This window comes from Mustela erminea, chromosome 1 (genome assembly GCF_009829155.1).
Source record: "Mustela erminea isolate mMusErm1 chromosome 1, mMusErm1.Pri, whole genome shotgun sequence".
Classification (NCBI taxonomy): Eukaryota; Metazoa; Chordata; class Mammalia; order Carnivora; family Mustelidae; genus Mustela; species Mustela erminea.
The window spans coordinates 17,795,356-17,819,736 of NC_045614.1; the positions used below are offsets into that span (position 1 = coordinate 17,795,356).

General features: G+C 38.7%; 1 protein-coding gene across 3 annotated transcripts in view; it reads right to left on the bottom strand.

Moving 5' to 3' along the window:
* The window catches only part of SMARCC1 (SWI/SNF related, matrix associated, actin dependent regulator of chromatin subfamily c member 1), a 173,237-nt gene that overhangs the window by 79,900 nt on the left and 68,956 nt on the right, over positions 1–24,381 (bottom strand). For all 3 annotated transcript variants that reach the window (XM_032318216.1, XM_032318205.1, XM_032318225.1), the window contains exons 11-18: positions 22,510–22,634; positions 17,587–17,646; positions 13,469–13,506; positions 9,426–9,547; positions 5,038–5,109; positions 2,742–2,855; positions 1,970–2,123; positions 1,379–1,492 (exon numbers count right to left, since the gene is read on the bottom strand). In XM_032318216.1, coding sequence (XP_032174107.1) covers positions 1,379–1,492; positions 1,970–2,123; positions 2,742–2,855; positions 5,038–5,109; positions 9,426–9,547; positions 13,469–13,506; positions 17,587–17,646; positions 22,510–22,634 — 799 coding nt within the window. The remainder of the gene's footprint in view (positions 1–1,378; positions 1,493–1,969; positions 2,124–2,741; positions 2,856–5,037; positions 5,110–9,425; positions 9,548–13,468; positions 13,507–17,586; positions 17,647–22,509; positions 22,635–24,381) is intronic.

Genomic DNA, 24,381 nt, shown 5'->3' on the forward strand with positions numbered 1-24,381 from the left:
GATTTCAACTTCATATAATGGCCATTTTTCTGCCATTTTTGTCATTTCTACATGTTATGAACTCCCCAAAATAATCACTGCTTCAACAGTCCACATTCCTTTATATTTAACCACACATTCCTTCTTTTCCTGGGAATGCTTCCTTCCTAGTCACATGCATCCATCAGGGACCAGGGGCCCTCATCCTGAAAAACTCCCCTTGGTTTTCCTACACTGTGTGCTAGCGATGCCCTCCCATACCTCTCGATGTCGTCGCTGCCCTTTCCCTCATAAAAGGTACTTTACTGCAAACACAACTGCAGAATTTTTAAATGAATGTTATTTAAAATATTTCGGCTTCAGCATTTTAAAATGTTATTATATTGTCCCCCTCTGGCTTCTGTCATTTCTGCTGACAAGTCAGACATCAATTTCATGATTGTTCCTTTGAATTTAATGTGTCCTTCTCCAACCCTGCTGACCCCCCACAAAGTGGCTGTTTTTAAGACGTTAGTTTTTAAGATAAGTTTAAGTGTGATGGGCCTGAATGTGGTTTCCTCTGCATCCAAACTGGATCTGTTCAGACTCATGAATTGATAACCTTTTTTTTTTGAAGATTTTGTTTGTCTGTCTGTTTGTTTATTTATTTATTTATTTATTTATTTATTTACTTGACACACAGAGAGAGAGAGATCACAAGTAGGCAGAGAGAGGCAGGCAGAGAGAGATAGGGAGAAGCAGGTTCCCCGCTGAGCAGAGAGCCTGATGCTGAGATCAATGACCTGAGCCGAAAGCAGAGCCTCAACCCACTGAGCCACCCAGGTGCCCCGTGATATCTTTTTTTAATCAAAAATGTTTAGCCATTAAATCTTCAAATATCACTTTTGCTTCATTCTTTCTCTTCCTACAGGTCTCTAATGATAAATATGAATTCTTTTTATAGTAGCTCATGTGTCCCTTGCGCTCTGTTCCCTTTGTCCCCCTCCCTCACCCTCATCCAATTTCTTTTTCTCTTGATGCTTCAGTTTCAATATATCTACTTCCTGTCTGAGCTCACTAATACTGTCTTCTGTTGTGTTTAGCCTGTTGCTAAAACCATCAATGAGTTAATTTCAGGCATATTTTTCAATTATACAATATACATTTGATTCTTCCTATAGATTCCAAATATGTTGAAATTCTCCACTTTTCCTTGTTTTAACATATTAATCAGTTACTTTAAAATACCTATATTCTAACCACACAGAAAAAAATGGTAAGATAAGTGATTGTTATTTTATAAAATGCCAGCAGGTTAAGTGAAATGCACACCTTCTTAAAAAAAAATGGTACTTCCTAGAAGGACAAGAAGAGATCATGCTGGATTACAGTCCAGCTGTGCCTAGAAAAAAGTCCTTACCTTTGCTAAGGTTTTCTTAGAGTAAATGTCAGTACGAAGACCAAAGTTCTGCAAATCAATTGGTTTTTCCTTGTTCTTCTCAGGAAAATTTAACATCTGCTGAGCAGCAGGGACCTACGAGTCAGAAAAATGATAAATGGCTGTATTAACCTCCACAAAGTCAGGGGGATAGAAGTTTTTAAAGCACTGTTTAACAATGGCACGTAAGGAGATTAAAAAAAAAAAAAAATACCCACACCTTCACCCTATACTTCCAACATTTCAACTTAACTATATAGGCAACATTTTTTATCTCTATTAAATCCCAGAGAAAACAGGTAACAAGTTTTCTTTAATATGTTCTCCCATTTCATGTGAATTATAATTTATACCTTCAACTCATGTTATTCTAACCTAAGGCTATATAAAATATGGTTGACATACTAATCTTTTCAAGAATATGTGTATGGATGTCCACTTTCCAAATGTTAGGAAGGGGAAAAAGTTTCACACAATCAGTGTATAGTGTAACGATGCCGCCTAACATTAGTCTATTAGTATAATAATTACTAATAGTGAATTATAGTAATATTAGTGTAATAATTAAGTTACCTGAGGTGATCGAAGATGTAGAGGCACAAGCCCAGAGGGGGTATCAGCTAACACATTAAAATGAGGAGTAGGAGGAGGTCCCATAGCCATGGGTCGACTTTCTGGATCCACTTGGTAATTAACAAGCCCCCACTGCTCTAAAAAGGCATGAACCCTGGAAGAGCAAAGTTCTGAAAGTTAAAATCTAGAGAATGTACCCCGTCTCCTTCGTCATCACAATTCATTAAAAAAATAAGAACAACAGAACAAGTAAATGTTCTCCGTAGGCTATGAACCATCACAAAGTTAACTGACAAGTCTGGTTTGTTATTTGAGGGACAATTTCTAAACACTCGATGTTGACAGCATAGCACCCCAAAACCTAGTACAAAGCCCAATTATTTCAATCACAGAAATAAGAGAGGAAATGTTCATGTAAGTCCATAGTGAAAGAACTCATACACAGACCAAACTCAAGCAAGGAGATTCACATTTGATGTGTTTCTTTAGAGACAGATCTAGTGGACAGAGCTTATTCACTCTCCCGCTCAACTCACTCTCAATCCCTGGTCATTCTAGGATTTCATTATAAAATAAAAGATGTCAACTGTAAAATCTTAAAACGAGGAGAAAACGCCAAGGTATTAAATACATTCAACCCCTAAATAAAAGACATTTGATTAAGGTGTTTTATTAACAAAGAAAACATCAAGTGTAAGCACTCAAACATTAAACAGCAGGGCATTGGTAACCTCCTGAAGTGAAGCGTCTGAGAAAAAGTCAGGCGTTTTACCTCATCACAGCACACACGTCTCCAGTCAAGTTCCTCCGACAAGCAGTGCTGGTTAAATATTCTTGGGGGTTTAGGCGATATGTGTCAATCATAAAATTTCGATATGCCAAGTATCTAAAAAGCAGTGGCAAAATTCATAAGATGGACACACATCCTTTCAGAAATAATAACTCACAGAGCCAAAAATCATCACATTCCTCACAACCAAATCCAACAAAAAGTTAACATTCCAACCAGCAGTATTGAGTACTTACAGTCATGAACGTAACCAAGGATAAGAACCCTTAATATGCAAAACAACTATTTACTAATATTTAACAATAATAACTAAAATGGAGTAAAATCTGATGAAGTTAATATGAAGTAACACAGGGGCACATGGCTGGCTCAGTTGGTAGAGCAAGCGACTCTTGATCTCAGGGACATGAGTTGGAGACCCACACTCGGCACAGAGTTTACACTAAAAATAATAATAGTAATAATAATAACAGTAGTAATAATGTGAACTAACATAAATACAAAACTGGTCACAGGGGTATATGGATAAATCATTAGTTCCCTGCAGAATTTGCAAATGACACCTGGTTACTTAGGCTGTCTCCCTAACTACTGTGTATCCAACCATAACTCATTTAAACCTCACAACTTCTCCATAAGGTAGGGTGTACTATCATTTCATTTATCAATGAGCAAACTTAAGCACAGATTAAAGAATGTGTCCTAGACCACAAGACTGGTTAAGTGTGGAGCCAGAATTCAACACAGCAGGTAGGGGGAGTTAGCACTCTGGAATCTATGCTCTTAACACACGATGTGTCTTATTTCTAGATTCTTCCTACAGCCACACGTGAATCTGGTTCCAACAATGGTTATATATCCAGCTAGACGAGGACTAAAATCCATGAGGCCAAAATCAAAGCTGAGACAAAAACAGATTAAAAAACGAAAAGAAAAACTGAAATTCTGAGTCACAGTAAATTTCACAACATACCCAAACATTTCTACAACAAAATATATATATATTTTTTTCCAACAAAATATTTAAAACAAGATTGTTGAGATGCTAGAGACCCAGCAAAAGTTCTTGCCACAAAAGCAAAACAAAAATCTGGCAGGTTAAGGGCAGCTACATCAGAGTACAAAAGGTCTGCTCAAAAAAGGTCTTGTATAAGCACAGGTAGATAAACAAAGACCCAAAGGTAAAAATGTTTAAATTTAAGTGAACTAAACTGCTAAACTGTGCTTGTAAACAGAAGATTGTCAAGAACCGTAAGTATCTATACAAATGCTGGCAATCAACATGTTAGCTAGAAGAATATACCATGTCTAACTAGATGGAAAAACTAAAAGGGTTTCTTATGCCAACTCTGATTGTGGTTTTAAATGAAACCTTACAGCTTTGTCATGGAAAGGCAGGAATTATCTCTGACATCTAAACTTAAACTCTCAAACTATCATGGACAATCTATTACAAGAAAATACTTATTATTTAATTATCTGTATTCTAACAGGTGTTTTATGTGGACAATTATCCCTCCCTAACAATAGAAACATGAGACATCTATTTGTGAAATCACATAAGCATAACAAACAATGAATTAATGCTATAAAGATAATATACAGAAAAGTATTTTACAATATGATAGGTGTGGATTTATTTTTAGGGGGAAGGGTTTCCAGAAACATGTATTTAAGGGTCACAAGGCAAAGGGAAAAATACTTCCTAACAAGATTCTTCCATCCATGTTTTTGTATTTCCAATGTAAAAGCACAACAATGCTTATGTAATTAAGATCGATTTATAGGCAGCTGTGACATCATATTAGGCATTCCTTGAATTACTAGTCATTCATCAGGAAAATAAGATAAAGATGTCACTTTCTCTTAGCTTACTATACACACACACACACACACAATCTATTACACACAGGTACATACAAGGTGGAAACTGTCTGGGAGAAACCTGAACCCATTTTGTGAATGCCTGTTACCGAATTCAATTTTAGCTATAAGAGCTGACATGCATGTAGTTCAAGGTTGTAGGTTCAAGATGCAAATGAAAGAAAAAAATCTAGAACAATTTCCTTTACAACAAGGAATTCTGTGTGGCTGAGATATGAACACTGTTCTGGACGGAATAACACATTTGCAGACCTCTACACATTAGCAAAATGAACTCAGAAGTATCCTTTTAAAAACCCCTGCCCAACACATTCAAATGAACAATTTTTCTAGACACTGACCCCATTCTAAAGTAAGTAACAGTACCAAGATTACATCTTCACATTTCACTCACATTTCTGGTGTCTTGGATTTGTTTTTTCCATTGAAAAACTCAGGAAGAGCACGCCGTTCAATCACGTGAATACTGGGGAATAAAAAATAAAAAGTCCTCTTGGAAAAATGAAATCTTGAAATTTGAACTAAGTTTATTTAATTTTCAAAGTAAAATTGATTAATTCCAAAAACTGAACATTATTTTCAGAACTTAATTATCTTGGGGCACCTGGGTGGCTCAGTCATTAAGCGTCTGCCTTCAGCTCAGGTCACGATCCCAGGGTCCTGGGATCAAGCCCCATCAGGCTCCCTGCTTCTCCCTCTCCCACGCCCCCTGCTTGTGTTTCCTTTCTCCTGTGCCTCCCTCTATCAAATAAATAAATAAAAGCTTTAAAAAAAAAAAAAAAAAAAAAGAAAGAACTTAATTGTCTCATACAAGTTCTATGTATTAACAGCAGAAAGCCTTCCCCTTCTTACCCACAAAACTTAATTGTTTAGTTTTTCCATTCCCACACCCAAACTCAAAAACTTCTATCAACACATTGAAAGCTATGTATTGCATTATGTTCTTGATATAACACATCATAAGTAGATGATGAGCAACAAAATACAGACTTCACTGGAAATGGCCAGACATCACAGCAGCTGGCATGGCAACAAACTGATGAAGCAAATGACCAGCCAAAAGACGATGGAATTTACATAAACAGTTTCTTGGGCTCTTAACATCAATGAACCCTTTCGCCCAGCCCTCAAAGAGTTTGTGCTGAACTGAATTTTTTTTTTAAAAGATTTTGGTAATCTACTGCCTTTAAAAAGATTATAGAACTGAATTTTAATAGTGAGATAAAGGCACTGGTAATTTTATAAAGTGTTACAGGTGATAAGCACTACAGAGACCAGGTAAAAATCAGGTCTAATGCATGATACAAATGACCCAACTGTGTATACAGTACAAAGGTTTTGACGCTAATACAGTGTTTTTATGATGATACTTTATAGTTTCTCAGTGGCTTTCCAGATATGCAGTAACTGGTTATGCAGGGAAGAACAAATCAATAATTGTGACTGTAACTATAGGCATTGTCTGGCTGGCTTAGTCAGTAGAACGTATGACTCTTTTTTTTTTTTTTTTTTTTTAGATTTTATTTATTTATTTGAAAGAGAGAGAGAGACAGTGAGAGAGAAAACACGAGTAAGGGAAGCAAGAGAGGAAGAAGCAGGTTTCCCGCTGAGCAGGCAGCCCAATGCAGGGCTCAATCTCAAGACCCGGGGCTCATGACCTGAGCCAAAGCCAGATGCTTAACCACTGAGCCACCCAGGTGCCCTGAGCACGTGACTCTTGATCTCAGAGTCCTGAGTTCGATCACCCTTTTAAACACAGAGTTTATTTACTTAAAAAAAAAGGCATTTATTCTTGCATCATTTGGGAACATTTAAATTGTTTGAACGGGATCTGTATTGCCAAATACTATAAATACAATGAATTAACCTGAAAACTTCTAGGAAGATAATTTCTAAGATGAATTAGTACTGTATAGTTATGTGTAACAACTTTCCAAGTTTTACTATAAAAACAGCTATAAGCAATTATATAGTTCAAACATGCCTCTTGCTGTTTTATTGTTAAAGGTTAGGAAACAGCTATAAGCAATTATATAGTTCAAACATGCCTCTTGCTGTTTTATTGTTAAAGGTTAGGAAGCCCACCAAAAAACACAATTTCTATATTCACCAAGAACAAAACACACATGAATGTTTAACCCTAAGCACTTTCTTTTCTGAATTGCTGGCAGCTGATTCCTGAGGTTCTGAGAATGAGTCAGGAAGTGGGGTGCTCAGAATCAGAAAACTGAAGTTATTCCAACTGTCCACTGCAACGGTGAAATGCTTCCACTGACACAGTACTTGTCTTTATAAAATAGGGATGTGAGTTACACCTCCACGATCCGTAAGAGTAAGCTTTGTGACATGCAATGGTTATGATGCAAATGAGTGTTTCTGTAACCTATAAAAACCCTCCAAGTTACATACTATTATGACTGCCTTTTTTTGGAGTTTTAGAGGAAAAAAACACAAGTTTCTCAATTGTGTCCTTTTAAACAATTCTGAATCCGAACATGTAATTACAATTACCAACAGTAAAACTGAGACACTTCCAAATTTAAAAATCACATCGTCAATGTAATGAAGACTCACCTTCAAAAAAGAGCTATATACTTATTCTGTCCTAGGTTCCATTTATTCAAAACAATTAGGAATGCCATTCATAGTTGATCTTAAAGGCATGCAGAGAAGTATCAATATTAGAGTCATATTTTGTGGATTTTGGAAAAAAGTCAGGTTTAGTTCCAAGTGAATCATCCACCCTATTCCTTTAAATTGGCTTCTAAAGATATATATATGTGTGTGTGTGTGTGTGTGTGTGTATATATCTTTATGTCTAATGCATGTATATTTCTAAATATATGTATGTCTAAATGCATGTATAAGGACATATATATACAAAGACACACATAGATAAGATCACACTTATCCTTAAAGAATAATAATGTTTACCCCTAAATCAAATAATACATTATATGTTAATTAAAAAAAAAAAAAAAAGGGGGCGCCTGGATGGCTCAGTCAGTTAAGCGGCTGTCTTCTGCTCATATAAGACCACAAGACTTCAAGTAAGGGCAATATCACTAGAGTTAAGAGTACAACTTTCCAATGAAAGTACCTTAAAGGAGCTAACTATTTGGTGGGGCATATTCTGGTACATATATTTAAAAATAAAAAGCCTGGGTGCCTGGATGGCACAGTTGTTAACCATCTGCCTTCAGCTCAGGTCAAGATCCCTGGGTCCTGGGATTGAGCCCCGAATCTGGCTCCCTGCTTGGTGTGAAGTCTGCTTCTCCCATTCCCCTGCTTGAGTTCCCTCTCTCCCTGTGTCTGTCAAATAAATAAATAAAATCTTTAAAAAAATAATAATAAAATAAATCTTGAAACACTGAAAAAATTAAATTTAAAAATAATAAAATAAAATAAAAATAAAAAGCCAAATAAAAATCAGCCTGATATGAAATAGTCACACTTTGAAAATAATCACCAAATAAGATATATAGGATTACAGAAATACTCCAGTGATGCCAAATGGTTGTGGTAAATGACAGGGAAGATGCTAAGGAAGGTGTTTTCTTGAACTGCTTTTTTGTAAAGATGTTTTACTCATCTATTTGAGAGAGAGAGAAAGAGAGACAGAAAAGGAGCAGGGGGAGGGGCAGAAGCAGATTCCCTGATACGCAGGGAGCCCAACGTAGAACTCGATCCCAGGACTCCTGGGATCATGACCTGAGCCAAAGGCAGACGCTTAACAGACTAAATCACCCAGTCGCTCCATTCTTAAACTTTTTATATATGAAAAGCATCTTAATGTTAAAAATATTTCCTACTGGGGTGCTTGGCTGGCTCAGTCAGTAAAGCTAATTGACTCTTGATCTCAGGGTTATGAGTTCAAGCCCCACAACGGATGCAGAACTCATTTAAAAAAAAATTCCTATTAAAATGAAGCCATAGGGGCACCTCGGTGGATCAGTGGGTTAAAGCCTCTGCCTTTGGCTCAGGTCATGGTCCCGGGGTCCTGGGATCAATCCCCGCGTCGGGCTCTCTGCTCAGTGGGAAGCCTACTTCCTCCTCTCTCTCTGCCTGCTTCTCTGCCTACTTGTGATCTCTGTCTGTCAAATAAATAATGAAATCTTAAAAAAATAAATAAATAAAGCCATTACTAGGTAGTGAGAGGAGGTCTTTTTAAAATGTACTTCTTTAATGTGTGTTTTTTTCAGGGGCTCAAACTTACAACCTGAGATCAAGAGTCGCATGCTCCACCAACTGAGCCAGCCAGGTGACCCTAATATTTTAAAATCATATAATGAATGTCTGTATTTTAAAATTATTAAATAATAAATTATTTGCCAATCTGAATTGTAACTGATTCTAAATGAGTTAGTCTAACCTGAAAAAATTTTACAATCCCTAAGTACAACACATCATCATTTCCATCCCTAAACTACTCTAAAGAAAAGACTCCAAAGTGAAAATAAAATCACTTTCCATCTCCCTTCAGCTATATTTTTTTAAAGATTTCATTTATTTATTTGACAGAGAGAGAAAGAGAGGGAGAGGGAGAAGCTGTCTCCCTTCAAGCAGAGAGCCTGATGTGGGACTCGATCCCAGGACCGAGATCCGGACCTGAGAAGAAGGCAGATACTTGACTGACTGAGCCACCCAGGCGCCCTCACCTTCCCCCCTTTTCTTAAGATTTCCCTTCATCCAATTTGACACTGATTACTGATACAGGGATTTAGGCAAGGAAGTCCTCCCATTCCTAAGAACCATACTCACCCATGTACACGGCCCACTCACCAGTTATAATCAAACCATGACGCATAGCTAGGAATAATAATGTGATTGGTCTGCTCGGTTACATTATCTTCTCCAGGGTCAAGTGAGCGACTCTGATCACCTTTGCTAGGATCTTCATCCTCCTACAGAAGAGAACCCAGAGTTTAGAGAAACAGAGAACCATAGGACATAAATTTTTTTCCAACTATTTTCCAACTACTCACATTATGGCACAAAATGAAGCTACCTAATCCAATTTCAAGTCTCGGAAAAACAAATTTCAATGAAAAGCAGCCTTTCACAGTTCTCAAAGTACCTTCATAAGATGTCCAGATGACTCAGCAGACTCCTCCCTTTTTCAGATGAGGTAATCAATTCGGAGAAGGCCCAAACCTTTTCCCACAGAAGCCTGCTTCTTATGTGCCCAGTTATCTAATCCTAGGGTCACAAATCTAAATTACTCGTTCTCAAGTTATTTATAAGAAGGTGACTCAAGGACACTAATGAAGCGCAATGGCACACTTTCCCCCATCCCAAAGATTGATCAGTAAGTATCTGCTAGTGGCTATGTGCACCTTTTCTCATTCATTCCTCACAATAACAGCAGGTATTATCACCTCTTTTACGGATGAGAAAATGATGCACAGAACCAGTAAGTTGAAAAAAGAGTGTAACTCCAGAAAACCCAGTCTGAGGGCCTACACTCTCAACCATTTTCACTACTGAAAGTCAGTTCTCATTTTTATCACATGTACGGAGGTTTTACAAATGATTCCACCAAAAAACCTGGTCTGGCTAATACAGTAATTTAAAAATCATTGCTTTGGCTCAAAACCCAAGAACACTTCTTATGTAAAGAGTAGTAACAATTACTTTTAAATACTATCATGTAATACAGTTTATATTCAAATGGTTCCAAGAAATCCCAGAAATGCCCTTTATACATTTTTCTCCCCAAACCAGAACCTGTTCAAGGAATCCACATTATATGATACTCACATCTCTTTAGTTTCCTTTAATCCCTGCCCCCATTTGGGGGGGGTGGGGGTACCCCACGACATTCAAATGTTTCAAAACTCCAGAACAAATGACTTATGCAATATCTAACAATCTCTACTTATAATTATTTATCCTTCATAATTAACTTCTGATGAAACATTTTTATCAAGAATGCTACAAGGAAGGGGCACCTAGGTGGCTCAGTTGTTAAGCATCTGCCTTCAGCTCAGGTCATGATCCCAGGGTCCTGCGATCAAGCCCCGCATCATGCTCCCTGCTCATTCTCCCCCTCCAACTCACCCTGCTTGTGTTCCCTCTCTCATTCTCCGTCAAATAAATAAATAAAATCTTTAAAAATAAAAACAAGAGAAAACCACAGGCAGTAAGTTTTCTGACATTCAGATGTTTTCAATCTTCTACAGTTATACCATTATATCCATCGCTCTTTTATCTGTGGTGCTTTACTGTTTTTATTCTTATGAAATAATTAATAAATAATTGAAAATGGGGGGCCCCTGGGTGGCTCAGTGGTTAAGCCGCTGCCTTCGGCTCAGGTCATGATCTCAGGGTCCTGGGATCGAGTCCCACATCGGGCTCTCTGCTCAGCAGGGAGCCTGCTTCCCTCTCTCTCTCTCTTCTTCCTTCTCTGCCTACTTGTGATCTCTGTCTGTCAAATAAATAAATAAAATCTTTAAAAATATGAAAGGCCCAAGGAAACTCTGGTTGTTACATAAATGATTTTGAAACAATTTTGATTACAAGGGTAAGAAATGTTATTTCCCAAATCAGGGGAGCTAGTAAAAAATATGCTCATGGTTAATGAGTTTTTAAGGAGTAGATATCACCAACTCAGTTAGAATATAAAAAATTTCCTTTACTCAAGGAAAACCAGGGAAAGACTGCCACTGGAATTAACAAAAGCCAGTAGTCTATGATTTAATTATCTGAGTAAGGGAACACACGGGATGACATTATGGGACCAGCTATTAACTGCTAACTATTTTCTTTTTTACTATTCTTTTAATAACTCTTTTAAGATTTTATTTATTTGAGAGAGAGAGCGAGCATGAGAGGGGAAAAGGTCAGAGGGAGATGCAGACTCCCCATGGAGCTGGGAGCCTCATGTGGTACTCGATCTCAGGACTCAGGGATCATGACCTGAGCTGAAGGCAATTGCTTAACTAACTGAAGGCAGTTGCTTAACCAACTGAGGCACCCAGGCGTCCTTCTTTTTTCTTAAGATGTTATTTATTTATTTGACAGAGTCTCCCCTAGAGTAACTATTTTCTAACCAACTTTGGTTTTAGTTATACAACAGACCTGGCCTTGGTTTCAAGATACTCCTTGTCCCTGGCATAAAAATAACCCTATAGGTCACAACTGTCTGGCTTATTTTGGTCTCTTCCACTGCCACACAACAGTATTTACACTAACCAATGACATCTTTTTACAAATATAACATCTGTTAATGGTTGCTAAGTAGCTCTTTAACTAAAGAAGTCTAATTTTATTTATTTATTTTAAAGATTTTATTTATTTATTTGACAGAGAGAGAGAGAAATCACAAGCAGGCAGAGAGACAGGCTGAGAGGGGGGAAGCAGGCTCCCCGCAGAGCGGAGAGCCCAACCTAGGACTCGATCCCAGGACCCTAAGACCACGACCCAAACCAAAGGCAGAGGCCAAACCCACTGAGCCACCCAGGTGCCCCAAGAAATCTAATTTTAAAGAAAAAAATCATAGGGACTCCTGGCTGGCTCTGTCAGTAGAGTGTTCAACTCTTGATCTTGGGGCTGTGAGTTCGGGTCCACACGGGGTACACAGCTTACTTAAAAATAAAATGTAAAAAAAAAAATCTTCCAGGCACTAGGGTGGCTCAGTCACTTAAGAGTCTGACCCTTGGTTTCAGCTCAGGTCATAACCTCATGAGTCCTGAAATCAAACCCCACATTGGATCTGCGCTCAGTGGGGAGTCTGCTAAGATTCTCTCCCTCTGCCCCTCCCCCTACTTGTGCAACACTCTCTCTAAAGTAAACAAATCTTTAAAAACTAAAATAAAATCTTAAAAGAAAAGAATCGTAAGAGTAATTTCATTAAAGAGCTTTATGGAGAGGAGTTTCTCGAAAGTTTTCAGGAAAATCCTATCATAAACAGGCTCATTCCTTGAATGTATAAAAAAAAAAAACACAGAGGGGCGCCTGGGTGGCTCAGTGGGTTAAGCCGCTGCCTTCGGCTCAGGTCATGATCTCAGGGTCCTGGGATCGAGTCCCGCATCGGGCTCTCTGCTCAGCAGGGAGCCTGCTTCCTCCTCTCTCTCTCTGCCTGCCTCTCTGCCTACTTGTAATCTCTCTCTGACAAATAAATAAATAAAATCTTAAAAAAAAAAAAAAAAAAAAACACAGAAAGTGTCAATTTGGGGGATTTCTCTAATTCAATGAAAAAAGAACTACCCATTTTCAGCAAAGTAAGAGAGTTATTTCAAGGGGATTGTTATTTGAGGGATTAGGGATCAGTTACACTTAACTAATAACATAGTCAAATATGATAGTTTGAATGAACAGGCCATTTACTAAAAAGCCTGAAATCCAACACTTTCCAACATCGTTATTGCTAGTCTCTACCACAGGACTGATGGAACAGGAAGCTGCTGACTGTGAGGGCTCAAAAAACGTTATGAGTATCCTCAAGGGCTGGGGGCTGGAGATGCACCCAAAGAAATGGAAGTGAGAAAGTCAAGGCGATCAACGATCAACGTGGTCCCTGCTTAACCTGTCCTGTCAGAGGACACTTGGAACACTGCAGTGAGCTCTGATTACTACCTTGCAACCAGTGGGTGACAGAACCAGAAATGATAGCATAAGAGGAACACTTCATGAGAAGACAGAAATTTCCTCTCAATAAAATTTTCAGAGTCAAGAAAGACAAATTTCAGGAGTGTGTTAAAAAAAGATCAGAAGGGCCCTCAAAATTGAACATTTCTAAGGACACTTCTAATCAGTGCTCTTCCTGCTCCATGCAGAGGACCCTCAGATAGCTACTTCTCCACCAGGCCTAACTAAATCATTACCTTTCCTCCTGCTGTGACTGTTTCTTCATCCTGTTCATCTGTAAAATCAAAATACATGATTTATTTAAAAATCAGGTCCGCTCTTTGGATTACTTGAAAACCAAGGTAATTTTCAAAACTTTAATTGTTCCATACAGAGAATAGGAAAGAAATAAAGCATTACTAAAGCAAACCCACCTCTAGTAATTCAGTAAACTGAAATTGTACACAGAAGCACCAAAGTGAGTAGAACTTCAAAGCATTAATAATTAAAAATTTCCAACAACAGGGAATTTGTAATTAATTACTGCTTGGGCTACTATCTTAGTCATGATCTTGCTAATAAAAGGTAAAGGACTTGATTAGGGCTCTTGCCTCCTGCGATTTGATGAAACAAAGTAATGACATTTTGGATCTCAGAGGAAACGAGTGAAGGAAAAAAAGAAAAGAAAAGCTGTGAAAATCAGTCACTACAGACAAAGTCCTGGTAAGAGTGTTAATATATTCTGAGGACAGAGGACTCTAGGACAGCACTCCTGTGCTGGCCCTGCAAAAGCACAGGAGTAAACCCAAGTATAATTTAAACAAGGCAGCTGATTTCCATAGCAAAAAATACCGGAATGGATAATTGTCTATATATGAAGGCCGGCTGCATGTGCATTATAATGGCAAAGTTAATCAACTGAGACAGAGACCACATGGCCCACAATGTCTAAAACATTTACTATCTGGCCCTTTCCAGGGTAAGTCCACCAGCCTCTATTTTAGAGAATATACAAACATCAGTAGTACATGAACAGGTAGTACTCAAACTTGCCAGCCACGGTCCAAATGCTAAGGACCCAAGGAAGAACAAGAAAGGTCCCGACTTCTTGGAGTTTACATTCCAGTTACAAGTGGCAAGAGAGAGAAGAGGAAAATACACAAACAGGTATCAAATGGTACCAGAGGAAAACAAATCAATGTATTTTAGAGAGGGGCCGGATGGGTGGATCGTTCCAAATACAGAAAGAAGGGAACGACAAAGCAGGCCTTTTCCGGACAGGAAGCAGCCTGGTCAAAGGGCAGCAGATGGGGGTGGACCTGCCGCCTTCACAGATCTCTAAGGTCACTATGAGCATCCATAAAGGCTAGGAGAAATGAGCACAGCACAAGGGCAGAGTGCAGGGACACAAGCAGAAGAACGAAAGTGAGACACCCGGGACCTAACTCTGTGCTCTGTCGCTTAATAGCTGTACACTTGGAAACATTACTGAACCCCTCCAGGCTCCATCTCCTCATCAGTGACACGGGGCTGACATGGTTTTACAGTGAAATGCGAACGTATGGAGAATGACACCTGGCAGGTACTCATGCAAAACAGAGATGGCGCTGTTGCTTGATGTGTCAGACAAACACCTGCCAGCGTGAATGTGGTAAATAAATCACGGTCACCCAGCTCTGCACTCTGACGACTTTTTTTCTAGGAAATGAACAAACAGATCTAAATGACATTGTCAAACATGAACTTCTTGTCCTTTGGATCTTGCTGAACCACATGATAAACAATTTCTCACTAAATGGTGGGAACACAACCTACTGATCTCTCCCTGGCCAAAATATAAACCATTTAAATTTAGTCTGACAGATTTCTGTCCCTGTGGTAGTCTTGGTACCCAAGGGAAATAGACTTCTGATAATACTAAAGTAGGAGGGACAGATATCCTGCTTACGGATTGCTAAACAGTAAAAATAAACGTTCTTTTCCTCCTTTCACATGTAGGCAATCACAGCCTCACCGCAGACCCTAGATCCTGACCTTTCGGAGATCTCAAGACAGAAAGGAAGGAAGTATTGGGTATACTTAGCTAGAAGACATATAAGGCAGAATACGGACAAGTTAAAGCAATAAACAACTCTATGAAGAGGCATTTCCAGTTGTTGGATCAGTTACCCCTGGCATGGTTCAGGTTATACCTAATGCAGAAAGCCAGATGCTTCAGTGATACATGGAAAAGCCAGCTGGTCCCTGCATGAGAAGCCAGGACAAGTTTCAAATTCCACAAACTCTAGCTCTCCGGCTGTGATAAGCAGCATCTTGGGCCATAACATCCTTACTGTTCAGACTTCAAACCATTCACAAACACAAAGGGAAGATCCCTTATATCCAGCACAAAGTCTTAATCCAACTGACACCTCTATCTATTGCTTAAAACTGGCTTCAGTTTGACTCCTCTGGTAAAGTCTATTACAAAAATTCTCTAATACTTACCTCTGCTTCTAAAAAGACAACTACCTGCTCCCTTAAAACTAAAGATTGATTCCTTTTCAGGATATGTATTTAAGAAATAAACTATTGGGCGCCTGGGTGGCTCAGTGGGTTAAGCCGCTGCCTTTGGCTCAGATCATGATCTCAGGGTCCTGGGATCGAGTCCCGCATCGGGTTCTCTGCTCTGCGGGGAGCCTGCTTCCTCCTCTCTCTCTCTCTGCCTACTTGTGATCTCTCTGTGTCAAATAAATAAATAAAATCTTTAAAAAAAAAATTAATAAAAAAAAAAGAAATAAACTATTACTCTGTTTAACAAACTGTTTCAGTGAAGATAATCAAATTTTAACAATCATTTACCCTACTACATTACTGAAAATATAAAAGACTGCATACAACTAGTTTTGTTTTCCTGGCCTTTGGTTCAGTGCTAAGTACCAGCTGTGAAACAGGCAATATAAAAAAAAGGAAAAAAAAGAAAATGGAAATTACTAATAGTTATTAATATCCTATTAATAATGTTAAAGACAATTAAGAGGAACAATGTTTTGACAGCATTTCTTTTTCGTTTATTTTGTCAACCTAACACCACCTTAAATAAAATGTCATCAAGACAAATCTCAATTCTCTAATTCTCTATTTTTTGACATAATCAAAAATGGAGTCATCCACTAATGTTAAATGACAGACTATACCCTGAAAAAGGAGGGTATAGTGAAATGAAAAACAAAACAAAACAAACCCTCCCCTAACTACCTACTCACAGCTGTCATCAAGAATCTCTGAAAAAGGGGCACCTGGATGCCTCAGTCAGTTAAGTGGTGGACTCTTGATTTTGGCTCAGGTCATGATCTGGGATCCACGGGTCCTGGGATCGAGCCCTGAGTAGGGCTCCGCACTCAGCAGAAGTCTGCTTGAGGATACTCTCCCCCTCTGGCCCTCCCCTAGCTCACGAGCTCACACACACTTGTGCTTTCTAAAATAAATAAATAAATCTTTAAAGGAAAAAAAAAGCCCTGGGGGTGGGGGAGGGAACAATCTCTGCAATTTGCCTGAAATACAGAATTCACTTAGTGAGGAGATGGAGAAACCGAAGTCTCATTTTCCACATAACCCCTCCCAGCTGGAAAATTCCCTAAAGTCAAAAATTTGATACATACTGAAAACACTAGATTCTCCTTTGATTTTTTTAAAAAACTATTTTATTTGAGAGCGAGCGAGCGAGCAAGGGAGGGAGTAAGAGCAAGGAGCAGAGGAAGACGGAGAAGAAGACTTCCTGCTGAGCAGAGCCCAAAGTGGAGCTCAATCCCAGGACCCCGGGATGATGACCTGAGCCAAAGGCAGATGCTTAACTGACTGAGCCACCCAGGTGCCCCTCCTTTGATCTTTTCAAGTGAAGAAAGAAACTGAGATCCATATATAACACTCAAGAACAAAGACGTTTACAACTACCTCCATCTTCTTAAACTGGAACAAGTGACTACCCTCCTCTTATCTACCCAACAGCACATTCACGGATTATGCCTCACTTGTGAAAATGTACTCTGTGACTTGTAAATAGTTTGAGCAGATGATGTGATTCTCATCTTACACTATTTAGAAAGCCAGAAAAAATACTTTAGAAAATAAAGCATTTAAGAGACAGCACACTTTTGCTCTGAAGAGGTAAAATCAAATCAGTAAGAATGGGAAAAATGGATCACAGGAAATTATATTTCCTGGTATGGCAGCCAACGAAATGACAATGGTGCTGAAGGAGCCATGGTCAACATCTACGCTGGACAAAAAGGTAGCAATTGGAAGCGACATCTCTCAGGAAAGAAAGATTTATCAAAGAAACTGAATCTTCAAGAGAAAAAACCCACAGAAGTGTATAGACTGCTTTGGTTTTTACCTAGATCTGCGACAGTTCCTCCTTTAACAGGTGTGTTTTCACTGTCTTTCTTTGGGTTCACTGGAAAGAAAAAAAATAATCATGTTTTAGTGGGAAAGTTCCACTTTTTTAAAAGAAGAAAATAGAATAAAAGAGGACTGAAAACTACAGGAATCTCACAGCAAATCCGCAATTATCCAGTGTTCACCTTCATGGAAAACCCAAGCCCAACAGAGAAGGATTAACACTTACTTTAACAGACTGCATTCTGTAATTAATTTCCTAAGCACCGATATTTTTCCATGACAAAAAGTACACAACAGAAAAATATGTAGGTCAAAACCTAAAAAGAACCTTTCAATCCTTTCCCCAAAAGTATTTTTTATTACATTTTCTGTGCACTTGTTGATTCCAATTTTTGTGCCATTCACTTAAATAAATTGAGGGAGAACTAGTAATACCTTTTATATATCTATGTAGACTTCAAAACATATTTGAGGGTTTTAAATCTTATAGAAATGTTACCCATACTGCGCTCTTCCTTAGCACTCTATTTTTCTCATTCAATAGTGGGCCTGTATGACCTTCCCATGCTACATATTTTTAGTTAATTTATATCTTTTATTTTTTTTTAAGATTTTATTTATTTATTTGAGAGAGAATGAAGGGGGAGGGTCAGAGGGAGAAGCAGACCCCCTGCTGAGCAGGGAGCCCGATATAGGAATTTATCAGGGACTCCAGGATCATGATCTGAGCTGAAGGCAGTTGCTCAGCCAACTGAGTGACCCAGGCACCCAATCTCTTTCATTTCCAATAAATCCACGGTGTCCAAAGGTGGGTCATAAGTTAACTACTGCTATATTAATGGAAACTTATTTTATTTGCTATTTTTTACTGCAGTGTAATCCACATTCACTTACTTAAAATGAGAGGTCTGACATTAAAATTTACTACTCAATGTACACATTTTAAAACTGAACAAATACAACCAAATTGTGTTAAGTGCTTTTATCAATTTATACTACCATTGATAGCATTTGAGACTAGGTACTTTCTCAAAACTTGCTTTCTAAGTTTTGAAAATCTAATGGATGAAAAATATTCCTTTAATAATTCATATATCATTGGTTAAATAAGAGTGAGCATCTTTTCACACACTTATTGGCCCCAAAATTTTATAAAATTACCAGTACAAAATAGTCTGCCCCTTACTCTACAGGGTGTAAGAATCTTTTTTTTTTTTTAAAGATTTTATTTATTTATTCGACAGAGATCACAAGTAGGCAGAGAGGCAGACAGAGAGAGAGGGGGATGCCGCCCTGCCAAGCAGAGAGCCTGACGTGGGGCTCAATCCCAGGACCCTGAGATCATGACCTGAGCCAAAGGCAGAGGCTCTAATCTACCAAGCCACACAGATGCCCCCAGGGTGTAAGAATCTTTATACAAATTTACAGTTCTAATTCTCTATTAAACGGCTAAGGAATATTCCCCCAATGTTAACACTTGCTTAAAGTACATTAGTATTTGGAAGTTTAGTTTTACATTTAATTTGACAATTTAATCAACCCGAAGCTTTAATTTTTATTTATGATACAAAGACTAGAACTAATTTCTTTCCAGAGTATTTGTAGAACAGTTTAGTCTTTTCCCACAAATCAGTACTGTCAAATTCATAATAAATTAATAAACAAACATGGATCTATAGTTGAACCAAACTTTCTACTCCACTGATGAATTCAGCCATTCCTGTGTCCAAATTATATTAAATCCATTATTAAAGCTTTTCCTTTCAGTTAGTTATCTGTTACAGGACTACAAACACCTTCGTAGCTCGTTTACTTAAAATAAATATCTGGGGAGGGACGCCTGGGTGGCTCAGTTGGTTAAGCAGCTGCTTTCGGCTCAGGTCATGATCCCAGCGTCCTAGGATCAAGTCCCACATAGGGCTCCTTGCTCAGCAGGGAGCCTGCTTCTGCCTCTACCTGCCATTCTGTCTGCCTGTGCTCGCTCTCTCTCCCTTTCTCTCTCTGATAAATTAATAAAATCTTTTAAAAATAAATAAATAAATATCTGGGGAGGCACCTGGATGGCTCAGTCGGAAGAGCATGCAACTCCTGATCTCAGGATTGTGAGAGTTTGAGTCCCACACTGGGTATAGAGATTATTTAAATAAACTTTAAATAAATAAATAAATAAGTAAATAAATAGGTAAAAATATCTGGAGGCACTTGGCTGGCTCAGTCAGTAGAGCATATGATTCTTGATCGTGGGTTTTAAGTTCAAGCCCCACACTGGGTACAGAGATTACTTAATAAAATCTTTAAAAAGAGAGAGAGAGAGAGAGAGGTGACTGTGTGGCTCAGTCAGCTAAGCATCTGACTCTTGTGATCAAGACACCCACTGGGCTCTGCACTTAGCACAGAGTCTGCTGGAGAGTCTCTCTCCCTTATCCCTCTGTACCCCCCCCAACACTTTCACTTTCACCTTCTAAAACAAACAAATAAATCTTTAAAAAGAAAAAAAAAACCTGAAAAATGTATATTGTAATCCCTACAGCAACCACTAAGAAAAAATAGGTAAAAATCAAATAGAGAATATGAAAATCTACATAACAGAACACAGACCAGTGGTTGTCAGGATACAGGAGGAAGGAGATAGTCTACACTAACCCCAAGTAAGTATGGGGTTTCTTTTCAGGAGGATGGAAATGTTCTAGAATTAAGAGGTGGTGATTGTACAACATAATGAATACACTGAAAAAAAACCACTGGAGTGACTAAAATATACTTTAACTGGTGAATTTTATGCTATGTGAAGAATATCTCAATTAGAACTAGGCTATATAAAAAAGGAAGTCATAGAAGTTCTAAAATAAGAGAAAAGCAAGGGCGCCTGGGTGGGTCAGTTGATTAGGCATCTGTCTTCAGCTCAGATCATAATCCCGGGGTCCTGAGATAGAGCCCTGTGTCGGGCTACCTGCTCAGGAGAGAGTCTGCTTCCCCCTCTCCCACTGCCCTTCCCCAATCCGACTCAGGCACTTTCTCTCTCAAATAAATAAATAAAACTTAAAAAAAAAAAAAAAAAAGAGGAAGAAGAAGAAAAGCAAACACAGAAGCCAGAATAGAACAGCAAAAGTAGTGGATTAAAACAAAAGAAGGGAGGAAATACAAGAGGGACAAACAGAAAAAAAAAAAATCATAATGGCAGACTTAAGCCCAACCACATTAATAGTTCTGTTATACCTCAGTTGACCACATACTCCAACTAAAAACAAAAAAAATGTGTATTTGGGGGGGGGGGGGCGCAAATCTCAACAATATGCTATTTAAAATCGACATGCTTTACATAATCAAAGTGAAAGTAACAGGAGGCAAGAGAAATGGAAGTTAGAAATCTAACGTGTAGGAACAAAGCTCGTGTAATTTAACAAAACTACTCTACCGGAGTCCAGTGCAGTGAAGACTTTAAAAAAAAAAAAAAAAAAACTAGAAATAAAGAAAAGGGTGTGGTGTGATGAGGATTTATTATCATCAGAAAAACTTGGCCTTCAAGACAAGCACTACTGTGGCCCGTAGACACAAATGACATAAGAGTCAATTCATCAGGACATGATGATCCTAAGTGCATATGCCCTTAAAGAGCAGAACTTCAAAGCACAGGAAGAAAATACATAAAGAAAAAAATATTCACAGGAATCAGGGAAAAAAATAAACAAATCCACAAATATAGTTAAAAGGGTCTAACATTCTCCTCCCAATAACTGATTTAAATAGGTTAAAAAGTACACAGATAATACACCACCTTCTCATCTGTATATTGATTCTATTGGGATTTAAAAACCATTTATTTCGGGGCGCCTGGGTGGCTCAGTTGGTTGGACGACTGCCTTCGGCTCAGGTCATGATCCTGGAATCCCGGGATTGAGTCCCACATCGGGCTCCCAGCTCCATGGGGAGTCTGCTTCCCCCTCTGACCTTCTCCTCGCTCATGTTCTCTCTCACTGTCTCTCTCTTGGTTGGACGACTGCCTTCGGCTCAGGTCATGATCCCGGAGTCCCGGGATCGAGTCCCGCATCAGGCTCCCAGCTCCATGGGGAGTCTGCTTCGCTCTCTGACCTTCTCCTCGCTCATGCTCTCTCTCACTGTTTCTCTCTAAATAAAAACCATTTATTTCAAGGGTGCTTGGGTGGCTCAGTCGTTAAGCATCTGCCTTCAGCTCAGGTCAGGATCTTAGGGTCCTGGGATCGAGCCCCACATCAGGCTCCCTGCTCGGCAGGAAGCCTGCCTCTCCCTCTCCCACTCCCCCAGCATCTGTTCCCCCTCTCAGTGTTTTTCTGTCAAATAAATAAATAAAGATCTTAAAAAAAAATAAAGAAAACATTTATTTCAAAGCATTGCTCAATTTAGAGAATGTTTCTTTCTTTCCCTCCTTCTCTCCCTCCCTTTCTCTCTTTTTTTTTTTATTAATTTGACAGAGAGAAATCACAAGTAGACGGAGAGGCAGCCAGAGAGAGAGAGAGAGGGAAGCAGGCTCCCTGCTGAGCAGAGAACCTGATGCGGGACTCGATCCCAGGACTCTGAGATCATGACCTGAGCCGAAGGCAGCGGCTTAACCCACTGAGCCACCCAGGCGCCCTCTCTCTCTTTCTGAGTAGGCTCTATGCCCACTGTGGGGCTTGAATCACAACCCTGAGATCAAGCATCACCTGCTCAACTATCTGTCCCAGCAAGGAGCCCCATAAGAGAACTTTTTGGTCACAGTGTTTTTCTCAATAAGCAGCAAAAGTACACAAAAAGACTGTGAAAGAGGTAATTTCATAAACATTTTCAACTTTGAAAATTGGGAACTAGTGGCACAGAGCAAGAAATGATTCATCCCATGGCATTGCTATGAGTGATTAAATCACATCTAATACTCTCATAGTCCAGGCAGAAGAATACAAACCATTTTTTGGAAGCACCACTTCCTCTATGTTGGGTACCGGTGTTGGGTCTTCCATGTCCTTGGTAAGATCTTCTTGCTCATCTTCCTCTTTCTGACTTCTGCGCTTCCCATAAAGACTAGCTTGGCTAGAGCATATAATATATAAAAATATAAATAAGGTGACTATAGCTACTCACAGCAGACACCTCATAGTTAGAATCTATGTTCAGAATTGTTTTAAAAGACAAATAGAAATCAAATAAGTTAGGTACATTCCCAAATTACATCTAGACAGCCAGAAGGAAAATAAAAGTTATTGGAAGTAAGAAATTGGCCCAGAAATCCTACTATACAAACTGCAGACAGCATCCTAAAGGGGGCTTAAATTATGTAATAAAAGAACATCTGCTAAGGAAATATGGCACATATTTTATCTCACATCAACAATCGCTTACGTAAGAAATTTTCACAAAGATATGTACAACTGTATTTTCCTGGCTCTTTTATATCATCCAAATATTAAGAACTGCAAAGTAAAATCACTTAGGATGGTACCAATTTTGTTTGTGTGTGTGTAAAAATGGCCATTGCTCTTTCCTTCATTTAATTTAAAAACTAACACATTCCAGAAAGCAGATTAGGGTTCAAACAAGAATGGAATGACTCCTTACCTTGAGGAATTATGGAAATTATCATCTATCTCATACAATATGATGTGCCAGAAACAAAAAGAGCACCAAGAAAATAAGACTTAAGATCAAAGGTGACAGTTAAGCTAAACATTGGAAACAATTCCCCAAAAAGTAGACAATGTTTCAGGATAATGAGTACAGGAGTAAAGGCTTAAGGAAAGAGATAACCTGTTCTGGGAAGGAACAGTCAGGAAGCAAATAAGTGAGGAGGAGAGAAAGAGCTGATAAAAATATATAGCGGGCCAGCCCGAGTCCTCATGCTGCTGAGTGATTAAGCCGAGTTCTCTTCTATGATGGACCAAATACTGACATAGGTCAGAACCAGGTACACAGGTAAAAATATTTTTAAAATTTTGAATAAAGACTGCATAACAATTTTTCAAAAGCCTGTGAACCTAAAGGTGTTAGGGAGACAAAAACCTAAAAAAGGGAGAAAAATGCAGGGAAGGTCAATAAAACCTGAGTTAGGAAAACAAAGGTCAATGTCTTTTCATTAAAGGAAACTTAACAGGAAATTTGAATGACTGCTCATTAGAAGAGAGACGTATTCAATTCAAGGATACACATATATCTATTTCAGGAAATCCAATTTCGTGTGTTTTATACTCAGAGTAGGGGGTAAGTGCCATCACTGTGAGCCTCCCGGACATCACATCTTGGTTTGGAGGCCACTAGTGTCCGGGCACTGGATCTCAGCCCCTACGTGGGAAGAAAGGTGTACTTATCTCAGGCCCAGGAACACATGGAAAAGTTGTATGGCTTTCTTCACAAAGATATCTGGAAGCTCTGAATTTTCTGCACATCAACTGTAAGACTGAGATTATAGATTTAAGAAATAAGGTTACTATCTGGGCACCTGGGTGGCTCAGTGGGTTATAGCCTCTGCCTTCAGCTCAGGTCATGATCCCAGGGTCCTGGGATTTAGCCACACATCAGGCTCTCTGCTTAGTATTAGCCTGCTTCCCCTCCTCTCTCTCTGCCTGCCTCTCTTGCCTACTTGTGATCTCTGTCTGTCTAATAAATTAAAAAAATCTAAAAAAAAAAAAAGAAAGAAAGAAAGAAGGTTACTCTCACTAATCACTAAAGAAAAATCTATTTTTGTGTTTTTTTCTACCATAATACATTGACTTGACAAAATAACCACATCCTTTTAGGACTATGACTGGCTCATTAATATAATCTATAAAACTTAAGAGTTTTT